The 17,744-nt window shown below is 39.5% G+C and overlaps 2 protein-coding genes across 8 annotated transcripts in view; one reads left to right on the top strand and one right to left on the bottom strand.

Moving 5' to 3' along the window:
• LOC130926637 (rho GTPase-activating protein 20) overlaps positions 1-17,744 on the bottom strand; it is a 164,643-nt gene that overhangs the window by 136,201 nt on the left and 10,698 nt on the right. Inside the window, exons 3-4 of one of the 4 annotated variants that reach the window (XM_057851646.1) lie at positions 14,195-14,362; positions 6,515-6,642 (exon numbers count right to left, since the gene is read on the bottom strand). The gene's annotated coding sequence lies outside the window, so the exon portion shown is untranslated. Of the gene's footprint in view, positions 1-6,514; positions 6,643-8,082; positions 8,208-8,544; positions 8,969-14,194; positions 14,363-17,744 lie in introns of those variants that run through there. The other 3 variants (XM_057851649.1, XM_057851650.1, XM_057851648.1) reach the window with 3 other exon arrangements.
• The window catches only part of rnf17 (ring finger protein 17), a 52,839-nt gene continuing 42,430 nt past the window's right edge, over positions 7,336-17,744 (top strand). For 3 of the 4 annotated variants that reach the window (XM_057851641.1, XM_057851642.1, XM_057851640.1), the window contains exons 1-4: positions 7,336-7,466; positions 7,820-7,938; positions 14,719-14,831; positions 14,922-15,019. In XM_057851641.1, coding sequence (XP_057707624.1) covers positions 7,872-7,938; positions 14,719-14,831; positions 14,922-15,019 — 278 coding nt within the window. In that variant the 5' untranslated portion in view covers positions 7,336-7,466; positions 7,820-7,871. The remainder of the gene's footprint in view (positions 7,467-7,819; positions 7,939-14,718; positions 14,832-14,921; positions 15,020-17,744) is intronic. The other variant, XM_057851643.1, reaches the window with a different exon arrangement.

The raw sequence follows: 17,744 nt of genomic DNA, 5'->3' as shown, positions 1-17,744 counted from the left end.
TAAGCCTCGTCCCGGGACTTCCCCTGGAAGTATACTGAGACCCGACCAGTGAAAAGTCCGCGTAATCCACGTCTCAGTCGACCTGGGAAGTTCACATACAAGGGCTGCCCGTTTAAATCCTGCGATTTTTACGGTGTTTCGACGTATGTGAAACCTTCTACTAAGGCTACATTCAGACCGCAGGTCTTAATGCACGAATCCATTTTTTTCGTGTTTTTCCGACTCGAGTGAGGCATTAACTTGACGGTCTGAACGGGACAAGTCGCATAGAAGTGGACCATTTCAAATCCGCTATGGGTCACTTTCGTATGTCTTTTAAATCCGACAAGGGCCACATTTTTCCAGAATGCGGCGGTGTTCTGAACTGTCAAGTGTCCCAAATCGGAATTCATGCTGCAATTACGTCAGCAAAGAGCGAGAGCTGCAGGCAGGACAGCAGCGATGTAGCTGTGCATTAGCGTTAGCGCCTAGTTTGAACTCGGCTTTTATGCGGGAGGCAGGCTTGACCACAGTCATAAAAAAAAATTAAATGAAGAAAAGGATAAGCCTGATAATGCTCGGTTTTCTTTCTGTGTGCCAAATAAACAATATTTCAGTATTGGTTAAATGGCTGAGTAGGGGCAAACTGACGTGCATGCATGCGTTTTATCAATCCATATAAACTTTGAATATAAGATTAAACAGGGATTAATAATGTCTGTTACTTGTGTCCTCTTTTCGGAAATCAAAATATGATGGACAGAGAATGAGGTAGAGCCAGCATGTGTAGTCATTTGTTTTGATGCTTCTGCGCATGCGAGTCAGTTTGCTCAGAACGTGTCGGACTGCAAATTATTTCGCATGCGTAATACTTGCACGGGCTCAATGCACAAAGGGCAGTCTGAACGGTCACGCCAAAAAAACAGATATGACAAAAAATCGGAATAAGACCTGCGGTATGAACCTATCCTAATTGAGAGATTAAGTCAAATCACCAAATTTCCATCACCAGAGGTAATAGCAGGCAGAAAACCCTAATAATAACATAAAAATATCCCCATTTCCTGAATCTCTGTTAAGTATAAACAATCACAGAATGCATATACAAAGTCAACCTGGAAATTTTCCGCCTTCGTAGGTACAGCAAAAGCTGTCATTGTTGTCTTTAAAGCCCTTTATTATATGTGAGGCTTACAGGTCCCATTTAGCTGCTTGGCAGTTGAAGGTTCTTGGGTGACATTTAACTGGAAATCCCGCTGTCACTCGGGATCAATTCATTCTTTCGACCTGTAGGGGGTTGTGTGAGGGTGGGGGGAAAAACAAAGGCACGCACGGGAGCCAGCGGAGTGGGGGTGTTTTTTAATAAGACCTTTGAGGTGCACACAAACAGAGCGCCGTCACATGAGATGAGTCCACAAATAGCTGGATCACAACAATGTAGCCATGACGGGACATCAGGGGCGAGCTAACGAGAAGCCGCCGCCTAATTAAGGGCATCATTAATGAGCGATTAACGGGCTTTGATACGAGGGGGGAGGCGCGAGGATTAGGGTAGGGAGGCGGTAGGAGGGAAATGACCAGAGGATGGGGAGTGACCCACATTTGGAAGATGGAGGGGGGCAAGCCCAACTGGCACCCCCTTGGAGCCCCTTTGGGCGGCCTGTTCATTGGTTCATTACACATAGTAAACACATGTGCCACCCCCACGGCCTCCATCATGGTATACACACATACACACACACGTACCCAAATTCCCAACCCCCTTTCAATATGATCGTCATGCTCTAGTGAAGACTGATGCATCTGCTGGAATGCGGGAGTGAGATTTTACATGGCCGATATGAACTATAATACTGTATATACAGTACACTAGATCTGGTGAATCATTCATTTTTAGACAAGTTCTCCTGTTAAAAGTCAACACACCTCTGTTCCAATTTCAGGTTTTTGTTATTTAAAAAAGATGACTTGCTCCCCATTAAGTCATTGGTTGCTATTGATGGTGATGGACTTCCAATCCATTTGAACTGGCAGGGTGGAAGCAAATAAACGAATGTTCATTTGGTGCCAGTCCTCCCAGTTCAAATGGGTTGAACGCAGAGGTTGCGCTAGACATTTTCGTTGTCTGTCATTTTGACTGACAGGGTCATAAAAATCCGGTCATAATCTATTTTTACCAGTCACTGAAATTTTTAAATTGATAATGATGACATATTCAATAGTATTTAGTTTTCATTCATTTTTAATTTTGTAACGCTTGCTTGGCGGCGAAAAATTAGACACTGAAGTTGTATTTTTCTCCCTCTTTTTACTCTGCTTACCGCCAACAACACCAACAAAACAACTCCACTCCCAAAGAAAAAGAGGCAACCATATAGACCCCAATCACCAACGTCACACAATGATCTTAATTGTGGTTGTCAGCCCAAAATCTTCTAAATATATATTAAATGCATCTTACCAGATATAAAATGACTATTACATAGTCTGTGGTGATCGTTTGGTGCCCCGATTTCTTGTCGAATTACAGCAGTCCATCTCGCTCTCCTCTTCGGTAATTCCAGCTCCAATAGCATATACTTAAAAATGCTACCGTTCACAAGTTCGTAGTTGGATCACGGCGATCTCGGCGAACCACCGTCTGTCACAATTCCTCCCTCTCTCGGCCTCTCCCGGGAGTCGAGCTGTCATCATCATTGTGGAACGCAAACTATATATGTTCGATATATGTCCATCAACGTACAAGTCAAGTTGTCTTCTCTTTTATAACAGCATTTCCCAGCTGTAAACAAACGAATAAAAACTTGTAACACTTGGATATATGCGGTGCATTCAAACACGATTAGCAACAGGCGGCTAGCAGCAGTAGCAGAAGCTAGTTGTTGTAAAAATGATTAAACTTCGTAATTACAATCATCATCGTAATATCAATAGCAAAGGCAACAAGTCGTTTCATGCGCCAGATTTTAGGTTTCGTATTTTTAGAGCACATTACCTTCCATAACAGCGGGGGCATGACTGCAGGAGCTGTCAGTTTTGTCCATCTCCTTATGACGAGTACGAGCACCCATGGTTTGGAAATCGACATGGTACGAAGCATGGAGGCCTTGGCTTGGTTCTCCACCCGCCTACATCAAAATAACATTCCCGGGATCTTGTATAAAGACCTTCCAACTTCTATTCCACCGCCATTGACTTCAATGGTAAACAGGCGGAAATGGAAGGGGAAGGAAGACATAAGGAAGTAAACCGGTACCTCGAAAACTTGTCTATACACAGGCGGCAATCTAGTCCACCAATTGGATCACGCGCTGGCACACCGGGTGCACCAATAAGAACCTCGCGTTGATGTGTCATCACGGTGCCGCCGCCAGACCCCGGTTACACTACAATATTCTGACAGAATAGCCAACGACGTCATGCATTAAGAGAGACAATAGCTAATTAATGTGCCACTCTGTGGTCTGGGGTGTGAATTGCAACCTGTCAAAATGACTGACGGACTTCAGTTTTTTCCGTCACCGTTTTAAAAAACCGGTCAACGACGGAAAATTTCCGGTTAACGCGACCCCTGGTTGAACGTCTATTAGTGAAAAACTAATTTAAATTTGGAGGATGAAAAGAGCCACGTGAATAGACGTCTATCATTGTCATTGGCACTAAAAGAGTTACATATCGCCATTACATTGGGATATACACTTGTACTTAACACAACTTTAATAACTCATGATCTAGATATATTCATAATTAACCAGTTTTATTCAACCTGGATGACAGTGCACTCGTCCCTCTGATTACCCCACAAAAAAATTCAACTGGTCTTGCAGTTTTTTAATGTTTCCTGTTTTTTTTTTTTTTTTGTGTGTTCTAACACTTATAACCCTTTGGAACTTTTCTGTTCCATCAGAAGAAAAACTGTTTGCGTAGGTTTGCAAAGGGACGGTAGGGACATAACACTACCAACTTTCTGGATGCTCAAATTGTCCCCACCAAGTTTTAAGCAACCTTATTTGCATTGTATAACGAGTTCAGTTATACATTATAAGTAATTTAGATTGTCTTCCCATATGTTGTAAGGCTGGAATTGACCCCACCAATATAGTGAATTATTTTCATCATGTTCAAACTTACATTCACTCCCGTTCACTTGCTGAATGTGCCGATCCATTTTTTTCCCCTCAAACGCACGTTTGATTGGCTGATGACTTGACCCACCCATGCCACAAACACGCACGCTCACACTCACACAGCTCCGACAGAAATCCATGTCGACAACATGCCACCTCCTCCGACCCCTTCAAAGAGGAGGGATATTATAAGTGTTATTTGTGGCCAGCTGCAGCCACTGTAAGTAATGTAAAAAACCGTCAATGTTGTGGAGGTGGTAAACACACCACTAATTTTTCTACTGAAAGTCCGACCTGCATCAGAGTTAGCATAACATTAAACTCTGTGAAGTTGCTAACCTGCAAAAACAAGTAGGAAGCTGCAGGGGTTCCCAACCTATTCCACTAAGGCACACTGTGGGTGCAGGATTTCATTCTTACCAAACAAGATGACAACACTTTTTCCCCAATCTGGTGTTTTACAAGTGCAATCAGTTGATTGCAGTCAGGTGTGGCTTGTTTTAGCAGAAGCCTCATTGGTTCAACTGTCTCTGCTGGATCGGCTGGAACAAAAACCAGGACCCACAGTGTGCCTTGAGGACTGGGTTGAAAACCCCTGAGAGAAAAGGGCCCTTCTGTTTGTGTTTTCTACTGTTAACTTTAATTACACTGTGACAAATGTAGTGAACTCTGCTGCATTTATTGTGTATATTAATATGATTTAGGTTATGTTCAAATATTGTAATTTAGATTTGCTAATAAAATCCAGACATTTATTGTGGGAGCTTTCAAAATATTTCCTTAGTAGTGTTTGAAGACAAAGGTTAGAATCGAACAGTGTATCACTGTTTTTTTCTTTGTGGGGGTGCAAGCTACCCATACTAGCATTGTGATCAACTGGTCAACCGCAATCAACCCTGATTTAGCCTATCTATTAACTCATTCACTCCCAGCCATTTTCACCGGAGCAAGGCCCTTCGCTCCCGGCCATTTTACTGGATTTTGACTGATTTTGCAAGGCCCACAGAAAATTCTGTTCTATTGCTATATAAACATGGAACCCACTAAAAGAAAGATTAGACTCTCTTCTTTCAGCAGAAAAAAAAGTTAGTTCAAATCTTTTTCCATTCTTTAGAAATCCACATTAGAAAATAGCTTAGTTTGAGCAATTTTCCAATTTCTGATGAAAAAACGGAGAAATTGAGCTTTTTGTGAAAGCATACATTTCAAACATAACTTTGACTTACACACAGCTATTTTTTGCTTTTGTTACATCCCAAACATCCGAATAATGTTTTCCTTTTACATAATAAGATACACAACTAGACAAATAAAGCTTTTGATCGCAAAGTAACTATTTACACATAACTAAACTATTGAACTGTTGAACTATTTTCGCACATAACAACGGGGAAGGCGCTCGGCTGCTCCCGTGGCTAATCTGATGAGTCCGGATCAAGATCGGTCTCACTTTTTTCGTCATCTTCATCGTTGGTTTCAACCTCGGGCTAAGGAGTAACGCAACGTGAGCTCCGAACCTGACGCTGTTGTGGACGTCACCGTCTGTCTCATCAAGATAGATTTTTATGAATCCTTCTTTGACGATGGTTTTGTTTTCTTTTCAAAACACTCCTCCAGTGTCGTATGCCTTTTTTTCCCCATCGTTCTCCACATTTTTCTCAAATTCTCACGCGTCTTCACAAAATCCCTCCAACTTCCGTTTCCTGACTATTTTTTTTTCACTTCCTTTCTTGGCCCGAGATGAGGTCTTACAAAATGCGCTACTGACCTCCAGTGGCCAGTTTTATTGCTTTAACATGGGTTTTGAGCTTTGTGCATTATATTTTAGATAGATCGGACCCTATAGATGCCTGTTGTAAAAAAAAAAAAAAAAACGCAAAAGATGTATAAATACGTTTTGGGACACTGAAGCAATACAAAATAGAACATATTCATACTTTTTGGGAGCAAATGAGTTAATTAGCTTCGTGGGAAATGTAGCTCTGACCACCATTCACCCAAACTATTTGGTCTTATTTATGTCCCGTCCCCAGCAAAAAGTGTCAAATGCAGTTATATCGCCCCTACCAATGTTGAGACCAAACCTATGCCCTTGTCCCAGAGATATGATGATAGGCCCAAAAACAAGATTTTGTTATGGTCTAAGAATGGTTCATTGTGAACCTTGTTGTGTACTACAATGCTTGTAGCCTTCAATCTCATGATTATTAGATTAGTGACACTGTACAATGATATTTTCAACACTTGACACTTGGGGGCTGTCGCACCCTTCACTCGGGATCAACATTCATAGTCCAGCTTTGGGGTTGGGGGTGGCATGCTGTCAGCTCCAAAGTGGTAAGGGAGCCCTTGATTTGTTGTAGTCCTCCCCCCAAAGGGATGAAGATCAGCCAGACGTTTTTATTTACCTTTAATGTCCGACCGCCCTCTTTTCTCTTGGGTGGATGTCGCCGCAGATTAGACCTTATCCTTAGGCCAGGCGAAAATGGCAGCTGCGCTTGCGTTGGGGAGCCACGTGGATGCTGCATACAAACAACTGAAAGAGGAGGACAAAGAAACCATGTGAAGAACAAACAACATTAAGACTTACTGTAATTGACAGTTGCATAACTCATTTGTTAATGTGTTTCCATAATTAGGCAGCATATGAAACAGACCACGTTAATGTAAATGATTAAAAAAAACAAAAAAAAAACAAACATTCGATGACGAGCAGTGAATTATAAAAAATGTATATATACATATATATGTACATCAAACAAGTACACACACACCCCACACACATATATACATTATTATACAGTATTTAAAAATATTATTTTGACTTATGTACTACTAAAACTTATATTCTTTAAAATAATTTCCCTAACAAAGTAAATTGAGACGCTGAAAATAACGTTCTTATCCTGGTAAATATTTTATGGAGGGTTCATACAAGCTTGTTAAAAAAAATGAACCGTATAGATCTTTCTTTAGTCTTTAGCGCCCCGCAGTGGTCTAAAATGAAAGTTCAATCTCGAGCATGGGATTTCATAGTGTCTTTTATTGTTTCTATTCACATCCATAAACTAAATCTGGATATGCTGCAATTCCTAGTATATAAAGCAGTACTTTATACTCTATAAGTATATTCGTAACAACTATTTTCTATGAGCGGGGATTTACATGCAGGTAGATTAAATATTTCACGCTAATTAGGTTGCGTGATTACTCACAGGTGTGCACCATTGTAAATTGCAACACATAGATATCACTTATAAAGGCTTAATGTATATGTACATGTACAGTCGGCGGCGTAAGTAACTGGTGGCCATCTTGCATCGGAGGACTTTTCTTGCTGACTAATGTAGCGAACTCAAGGTGATCCCCCCCCCACTAAAATACTCTTAAAACACTCGTTCTTGACGGTTTTACAAACCGTTTGGTTAATATCAAACCGTATTAACGTGGCTGTGATACAGAATCGATGTTGAGAAAAAATATATGTAATCATTTTTAAGCATGCCGTCAATGTAATCTCTGACGTTTATGAACAAACAAGCCATTTGAAAATTCTGCAATTTCCAGCTATGACTATCCTGTTATATTTATTGAACAGATCCGACGCAAGGTGGCCGACAAGTGACGATGCTCGTCCCATTGCCACAACCACGAATCTGACATCTAGTGTTATATAAATGGATCTATTAACTTCACTATCTCTCCTCTCTCAGTATCTCTCCAGGGGAAAAATCGCGGGCTTCGTTCCATTATCGAAATTACAACATGCAAAAAATGGAACAACCAAACGACGTCATTTGCAACTTCTGTGAAAATGAGTACACTTTGACAGGTATACTTATTGATTTGTGAAAGTATAGTTATGATATAGTTACCAGGAAAAGCGTTGCTAGCGAAGTAACGGCTAATGAGGCTAGCTACAAGCTAACTGTATAAGGTGATGGCACTGATTGAAACCATAATTTAAGTTACTTACCATAACTTACTGTAATTTGTGGACCGTTTAGGTTGTTTAGGTTACAGCAGTTTAAATGGTTTTATTTGTTTGGTTTTAGTCTGACGAGTGAGAATGTTTAAATTATCAGGCCTGTTTTGGCCTAGAAGGTGCGTGTGGGGAATGACGTCAATTAGGTGATAATGTTGAGGGGGAAAAGCAAGCAGCGGGAGAACTTTAGCTTTTGTGGACTTAATCACTGTCCATTTTTTCCCTCACCTAGTATGATATTAATTGATCTATAAATGCCACTATCACTGAATGGGAGCCGTTCCGCTTACTATATCACACGAATTGCAAGGGTGCTGAAGTAGTGATTTTCAACCGTTTTTTTTTTTACATTGAGTAAAACTGTGGGCCCACCACCAACCAAAATGACACTCTGACACACGACATATAATACATTTAGGTAAAAATATTGTTTCTAAATGTATTTGTACTCACTTGAAATTTAGGCCTGTTTTGATGAACACAAAATGGATATCGTGGCAGGAATGGTAGACACACACAAAGTTCTTCCTCGATAGATGCCAGTCTCTGTTTTTAGTTTTCATTGGGAGTAATGTCAATTCTCAATGGCATTTCTCTTATGGCTTCTCCAGCCAAGTAAATCCAAATGAAAGGTAGCTTCAGCTGTGTTGCCTTGACTTCACAGTTTTGTCTTTTGTTCTTGTGTCCACCACTCATACCAGGGCCTTCATCTGGGTCATAATTTTGTCAAGGGCCCAGTTGCATTTGCATATTCCCTTCTCAAAAAAACCTTTCCATCACTGTCACTGACTCGTCTTGCTGTAATCACCAATTGTCTTATGTCCCGCGGGACTAGCTCTATTGTCATTACAGGCATTTATAGCCTTCTGCTGCCACCCACTGAAATAAAAGTATTACCCCACTAGTACACCAGGCACGTCTACGGCGTGACAACGATGCCGCTGCGTCAAAGCAGTGAAACGAGGCCGTTAAAGTCAATCAACCAGTGCACACCAGTCGCAGTGCGGCCGCGTTTTAGAGGCGTCGCAGAAACTGCTCAGCGTGTCGCATGCGAAAAGAACTGCAGAGTTTATCATTTGATGCGAGGCGCGGCCCTCCTGCATCAACACTACTAGGTAGGATCGGGCGGACTGGAAGTCACTCGTGTAAAAATACAGTGGATCTGGTAGATTTTCAAAATAATATGCCCTCGTAACTAGGCCTGAACGATATTGGAAAAAACTATTGCTGCGATTTTTTTTTAGGTTTGCGATATATTGCGATATTATATTGCGATATTTAAAAAAAAATGTATATATATTTTTTTCAAGAAATTTTCACAAGATGACTTAGGGCTGGGCGATATGGCCTTAAGTACGTATCACGATAAATTGAGCAGATTTACCTCGATAACGATAAATGACGATAAATTCGCCCAAGCAAACTGTTATATAATTTGAAAATTTGAATCAATGCATGGAATACAAATTAACAGTTTCTCGTTAAATTTATTTACCAGCTTTCAATTTAACAATTGCACATGCAGTCTAAACATTACGTATTAAAAAAATCTTGTAAACAATAAGAATTCTTGTGTGAACATTTATAACAGCTTGTATGACTTGAAAAATATCATGAATTGAATTTCATTAAATTCATTCCGCATTGTTATACACTAGATAGGGGCATACGTTTAGATATTTAGAATAGATACAAATACGGCACATCCACCCGCCCCCCAGAAATTATACTTAATTAAAAAATAAAATGTTTCACAAACCTTTCCTTTCTTTTATTCAGCTCAATTATTTACATCTTATGATTTTGGAAATCCTTACAGTATGCAATAAATAATATTCCTGTTCCCAAGCACTGTGCTTACTGTACTGTAATTTTTACAAAAAATAAACAATACATAGTTACTCCCTGTCATCTAGGACGAGCCACTTACAAGACTAGCACTGTCGTATATTACAAATACAGTGGTACCTCTACATACGAAGTTAATCCGTTCCAGGACCTTGTTTGTAAGTCGAAATGGTCGTAGGTCGAGCAGGATTTTCCCATAGGAATACATTATAATTCCATTAATTCGTTCCACAGCCCAAAAACCTGCACTAAATCCTTAAAAAAATACTGCTGGTGCTATTACAAATGGCAATTACACGTAGCAAAACAAATAAATTATAAATCAAAATTGGAATAATGTAATAAAAAGAATAATAATAATTCCTGTAATAGTGTAACGAATCGGGTTCTAATAAGGCGGACGTTTTTTTGTGTACCTGAACGCACCGCGGGGCTCACGTGCCAGAGACAGACCGGTGAGCTTGAGTTTCACTTTCACTTTGAATGTTCTCTTGAGAACACCATCAATTGCGGCAGACAGCAGGCGTTTTGTGTTGAATAAGTTGTAAAAGAAATGATGAAAACGTGGCGAAGCTGGCGATTTCTTTGGAGACAATAAGAATTGTCAGCTTAATTTATAAAGACTGGCGAACGATGGTCGGAGGAGGACCGTGGAGATGTATTGTTGAGCCATTTCACGGATGCCCACCCCACGCTCATATTTTTCTGTCATTTGCATCTTCATTTCGAAGGTAAGCATCAACTTTTTCCTTGTTTCACCACCCTTACCAACCTTTTCTGAAACCTGTGTTGATTTGTCACACAAGAAAATCCGCCGTGCATTCGTCTGCGGTGCTGCCATTGTCGTCGTATTTCGAGCATGTCGTCGGATGTAGAAACAAATGGCGAGTCCAATTTTACGTCGGATGTCGAAAAGTTCGTGTGTCGAAGCGATCGTATGTAGAGGTACCACTGTACTGCTTTGAACACATCTTCACAGACAAAAGCAATGACACAGGCTTAAAGAGGTCAACTTTAATTGTGTAAATCACACTTAATGACGACACGATCTCCTGGTTGAAATAGACGACATCCACTTACCGGTAATTCTATTGAAGATATGTAATGCTGAGGCAATTTGTCAACTTTACTTTTAAAAAGAAACGTGCACTGTTTATCCAGTAGATGGGGCTCTTGCAGTGTGTCAAACAGTGATTCAATTTAGGGCAATTGTCTTAAAAGTGGTTCATTGTTTCAGAAAGCCTCGGTTTTTCCATCCCTATCTGGAACCTGTCAAGAGTTTACTTAATGTTTGGCGAAGCTAACTTAAGCCCGACTTCATCCCGTTTACTTGTAGCGTTAGCAGCTAGCGTTAGCAGCTAGCGTTAGCCTACCGGGCTTCTGTTTGATTGGCTTCCTGAAAACCATGTGACTCCCAATGTAAGCACACTGTCTGCTTTCTTAAAGGGGAATGAACATAGCCAAACAACACAGAGTCAAAGCGGGATGAAAAGACTATATTTTCTTCTTTTATTAAATTACCGAATTTACCGACATGGTCAAAATTACGTCGGTCATCGTGAAGAATTTCGGTAACGGTAAATTTTCGGTTTACCGCCCTGCTCAAAGATGACTTAAATAGCTGTTTGGAAAGACTTTAGATGACTCACCATCACCACAGTGTACAGTCATCCCTTGTTTTTCGCGGTAAATGGGGACCAGAACCCGCCGCGATAAGTGAAAAACCGTGAAGTAGCGCACCTCCCCCATTTAAAACAATTTTTTTTGTGTGTGTGTGTTTTTTGTGCCCAATGTATTTATTCAGATTTAGCATTGGAAAGAGATACATATAACACATGTTTTTTTTCTCACTTTTCCCCCAAAGTGATTTAAAAAATGTATATAAATAAATGGTTTTTAAGCACTTCAAATGTCATAATTATGATCAGTTTTAAACATAACTGTCCAACCAAATCATTTTTGAACAAGAATAAAGTACTGTAGCAGATAAATGCTTGGCTTTATTAAATGCTTCTGTTTATCTACTTTAGCTGTGACCGTTGAAGTGACATGTAGAAATTTCAAACTCCTCATGATCACTTCTGGTATTTAAATGTCTCCAACGTCCCCACAGTACACAGATTCATTCCAGCGGGGCTTCCTTGCAACTGTTTAACAAGTTAAACGATGATTGACAGATGCCCGTGTGAAGTCTGCTTCTTTGGCCAGATCAAAGCCATCGTTGTGGCAGTGACTGAGAGGATCAAAAGGCTGGGAGAGGGAGGGTAGGATGCTGTGCGCAGACCAGAAAGTGAAGCGTATGTGGATCAAAAAAAAAAAAAAACTATTGCACGTGCTTGCGATGGGACTATTGCGCACACGCACATCGCGATGGCGATGTTTAAACGATATATCGTTCAGGCTTACTCATAACCCTTATGTTACGAGTCCATCAAATCTCTTGAGGCTATGGGTAGATCGGGTCACAGTTTATATGTTGATTTACTGCTGTCTTCTCTGGTATATTAATAACCAACACGGCGGAACAATATCAACTCTGCTTTTAATCTCGGCGCGGTGCGCACCAGTACCCCTGTGTTCAATACAAAACAAGTAGGAACTAATATTCACATTGGAACTAATATTATACAAAAAACAAGAATAAAAATGAATACTACGTCAACAACATTTATGTAAAACATAAATTCAAAATAATAGCCAATATAAATACAATAAATTGAAATGAGCCAAAACGCCTGTAATAAAATAATAATAATACACAAATCCTGCTTACACAATTAAATTTATTTCTGCGTGTCGCTTTAACTTGAGAAAATCCATCAATAAAGCTTTTCAAAACCGTTCATAAGAAAAAATGATTGAGGCATTTAATTTTTAAAATACATGTTAAAATCTTTGTCATTGGGATTTTCTCTTTAGCACAGGACTTTTTCTGATTTATTTCAGAAAGAAAGCTGACCAATACGCGGCGTCTGAAGGGCAAATGGTTGTTGTATTATCTTTAAATACCCGCTACTTTCGCGCGATCTTGCAATCCTCGCGTGAACCGATCGAGCCGCTCAACAGACGGTCTGCTCGTAAAACGCGTCCTATGGAAATTGATGGCGCGCCTCAGTGGTGCGTTGTCGCGCCGGCATCGCTGACGCACCGTAGACGTACCTGGTGTGTTACTAGGGAAACGGTACCTGCCACATTTAATTACAGACACCTGACAACGGTTAATAGTTCCTTTAATTATTTCAGTTAAGTCGAGTGCAGTGTTTTTGTCAATGATGATTATAATGAAAATATTTGGTTTTTTTTTTTTTTCATGACGAGACGGTAATGAGCTAAAAACGTGTTTTGGGAGAGCGAATGCCAGTTTTCGTCTGATGAGAACGAGATGAAAATGCGCCATAGTTTCCGCCACATGTTCAGAATGTGTGACATTTTATATGTAGTTAGCTTGCATCGTATTAGTGTCTGGTTGTGTCAGTCATCTGACATGCAATGCAGACACCTCCCCCCAACATGTGTCCTCTCCGGTCTCCCCATTGCTTGTTTTGAGACATGCACCGTAAGATTTTTCTTATCTTTTGCAAGAGAGAATATACAATGTTGTTTTAGCCTTTAAAAGTCTGTGCTAGTGATCATAACACACTAAGTATAACACAAAGCGTTAGCATCATTCATGTTCAGTAACCATTCTCGTGCAAACTGGCAAACTTTTTTTTAAATACACAGTTCGTGGTGTCCAAGTGGGCACATTTAATTGAAAATAATTTACTATTTTCCTGCTGTGTATTATCACCAAGTTGGTGATAGATTTGTAGATGCTGTATTATGTGCTTGTCTGTCAATGTTCATTTGAAATAGTTAGAAACCTTTATTTTTGGAGTAAAACTTTTGAATTTTACAGACGGAAAAATTAAATGAGTAAAATATGACTAAGACCAAATGTATTATCGTCCAAAAGACTAAGACAAAACATAGACTTCACTATCAGTTGACGGGAAACTGTGCATGGGGCCAATCCGTAGGGGGCCTATTTTCAAAAATTTAACTTAAAAATATTTTCAGAACCAAACTCGCTAGCGACCTAAAACCAAAACAGGCACCTCCCTTAGGCATAGATTCTTGGTTAAAAACAAAAAAACGAGCAGTTATCATATATTTTATGTAAATATTTCAAGCGAAAGTTACGCTATTTTTTCCGGGTTTTTTTTTATTTCACGTTTCAAAGTGCATGCGTGGTGCTATTTCATATAATAATTACCTTTTAATCCTGAACCAAATCACTCTTGAGACACTCCTGCCTGCTTGTATTCACTAAAACGTTCGTCCTGTTTCCGCCTAAATCCGGCGTTGGAGCGCAGCGTTCCTTCCCTCCTTGTTGGTAGGTGGTGCTGTGTGCACGTTGGGCCTAAGAACTCAACAGTCAGTTCTGGGTCAGTAGAAATAGAAAGCGGAGACAAAAGTCGAGTTAACGAGCGGAGACGCTTAAAGCAACGATCCAATCCCGCGAACATGCAGAACGATGCCCTTTTTTAACTTGGGAGACTCAGAATCAATCTGTTTTATTTTTTGATTTCTTACCACACTTGACAATCTCTCACAGCACACTAGTGCACCGAGGCATCCTGGTTGAAAATCACTGTGCTTGAGCCAATCCCTATTGACAGTGGTTACCAGGAGGCAATGTACAGGACTTGACGGCCCTTTTTAAAACATGTACATGGTAGCATTTTGGATAGTTTTCTTTCATAAACAAACAACAGACAACTTTTTATTCTCGCTCAGATAATGAAGTTGAGAGCAATCTGCCTCGCATTCTTATATGTGGTCACATCTTCTGCACAACCTGCTTGCAGTCAATGGAATTTGAGAATGCAGTCAAGTGTCCAGACTGTGAGGTAAAATCACATTGACACAGCCTTACAAGTTTTGGTGCTAATATGTACGTTTCACACTTGATGGTGATAAATAAAAGTCCTCTTGCACAGGTGGAGTCAATCCTGCCTGAGGAGGGTGTGTATGGACTACAGGAAGACACCGGCATCATCGGTCTCATCTACTCTGCCAAAATGAAGAAAATGAGATGGTAGGACTGAGTTGGTAATCAACTGGAAAAAATAGCTTTGAGGTTTTTGTCCTTCTAATAATTAAAAGCTACAGTATACAGAAAGGAAATGTCGAAAGAAATGTTTTTAAGAATGTATTGATTATAAACTATTTAACCCTTTTAGGTTCGGTCTCGTTTTGTCTGATTTTGCATGCCGTTGATTTAGCCTTTATACTTCAAAGAAACATTTGTTCAGTGATTGGTTGTGTTGAATTTAGGCCCGTCAACAACCATGATTAATCTGGAAATATTAACGGATTAAAAAAAAAAAAAAAACGCAATTTACAGCTCACACTAAGTTTGGCCACAACTGGCTCCCGTAGTCCCACACGCTGATGTTTACATTCTTCACGCGGCAATGCAGGACAAAATGCCAGCCACGATGAGTGAGGATGATGACCAAATTCAGTTTTAAAAAGCTGCCTAATGGAAACCTGGATAAAACCAAAGTTGTGTGCACATACTGCTGTGATGAACTGTCCTTCGATGGAAGCTCAACCAGCCTAAAGTACCACCTTCGGGCAAAGCATATCTTCGCTAGTGTTAGCAATGATGCTAACACTGCGGGAACAAGCCGCAGTCATCAAGCTACACTGGCAGAGTGCGGACTCTGACTTGTCAACAAAAAGAAACCAAATAGGTTGACTACTGCTATCGCTACATGGATAGCCATAGACTGTAGAGTGTAGACCCATTAACATAGTCGAAGACGAGGGCCTTGAAAATCGTATGACAATAACAACCAATGACAAACCACTAGACTGGTACAAGGCAATGCCAGCATGGACTCATGTCCACTACAGTGCTGGTCTGCGCACAGTAGTACCCACAGTAAGCTAGCCCACCTTGCAAAAAAAAAGTATCTGGTCACACCTGCGACAACAGTTACTTGCGAGAGACTGTTTTCTTTGACAGTGTACATTGTTCAAAAGAAAAGGTCTGCTCTGTTATCTGAAAATGTGAACAAGCTCGTTTGCCTGAGAAGTTGGTTAAAAAAATAATAATAACAGTATGGCTAATTTAAGCAGTGTTTCTAAACACCTGTACACACAGTTTAGTGTAATGTTTTTCAGTTGTGTGTGAAAATTGTATTTTTTTTTTTTTTTTTCCCCATATATCTTACACACATATATATATATATATATATATATATATCACACAGCTTTCAGGCCATTTAGTGTAAAACTGCAAATGCTGCATTTATTTGTGTGAAATGTTGAATTTAACAGACAAGTTGTTTACACATTTTTTGAAACACTAGCTATTGTTACTGTATTGTGCTTGTCTGCTCTTTAAATTGGCAGTCAATTTTGGGTAATATGCAAAACGGTACTTGAGCCACATTGTTAGTCTGAGGCACTTTAATCTATTAAAACTCTTTGGTGTATAATACAGACATTTTATTTTTTATTTTATACGAGCTGAGTTGTTAAATAAAATTTTTAAACTATTTGGTTAATTATTAATTCATTCACAAATCATACATTTCATCTTAAAACTAGGGCTGTCAAACGATTAAAATTTTTAATCGAGTTAATTACAGCTTAAAAATTAATCGCAATTAATCGCAATTCAAACCATCTCTAAAATATGCCATATTTTTCTGTAAATTATTGTTGGAATGGAAAGATAAGACACACGACGGATATATACATACAACATACTATACATAAGTACTGTATTTGTTTATTGTAACAATAAATCCACAAATGGCATTAACATTCTTTCTGTTAAAGTGATCCACGGATAGAAAGACTTGTAGTTCTTAAACGATAAATGTTATAGTTACAAGTTATAGTAATTTTATATTAAAACCCCTCTTCATGTTTCCGTTTTAATAAAATTTGTAAAATTTTCAATCAAAAGTACAGTTAATATAATTATAAGAAGAATAAAAATAACAATAATAAAAATAGAGTGACCAAAGTCTAAGTTTTACGTGTATTTTGCATAGCTATTTTGATATGGAATGCCAGTTCATTTTGCGTTGTTGTTAAACTATGTCAGAATAGGGCCTCATTACTATAGACTGAAGTGCTTTTCTTTGTGTGAACATTATTTTTTTTTGGAGAGATAGGAATATTATTTTTGTTGTGCTTTCACTAAACGATACTTACAGTGAGGAGAACAAGTATTTGATACACTGCCAATGGGTTTTCCCATTGGCAGTGTATCAAATACTTGTTCTCCCCACTGTATGTTTGTTGTGAAGGAGTTGCCAATAAACGGCGCGGTCCAAAGAACGCCTGTGTCCACTCGCCTTTACTGTATAACATATATCTGTACATATCTTACCCAAAATACAACAAGAGACACATAATTGCCACTAAAAGAAAGAAAACTTACCGAAATATGTGTGGAGCACAAATAGCAATTTGCATTGCATTGTGAATACAGCATAAACGTCTCACAACTACTAATTCTCCCACGTTGAGAAGAAATAACATGAGTATGGAACGGCGCTGCCCCCAAGCGGCCGGTGGCATTCTCTTCACTCTTAATGTCCATAAACGGCCTCATTGTAATCTGTTTGAGGCAATATGGGAGATGGTCATTCACCCAAGCGCCAGCAGAGGGCGGCAAAACTCCATAACAACAAGGGAGCGTTTCACTGTACTGTCATTTAAATCTGTCTGAGCGGGACATCTGCGTTAATTGCGTCAAATATTTTAACGTGATTAATTTTAAAAATTAATTAACGCCC

The sequence above is a fragment of the Corythoichthys intestinalis genome, chromosome 12 (genome assembly GCF_030265065.1).
Source record: "Corythoichthys intestinalis isolate RoL2023-P3 chromosome 12, ASM3026506v1, whole genome shotgun sequence".
In the NCBI taxonomy this organism is placed as follows: Eukaryota; Metazoa; Chordata; class Actinopteri; order Syngnathiformes; family Syngnathidae; genus Corythoichthys; species Corythoichthys intestinalis.
This window is presented reverse-complemented; position numbering and strand designations above follow the sequence as displayed.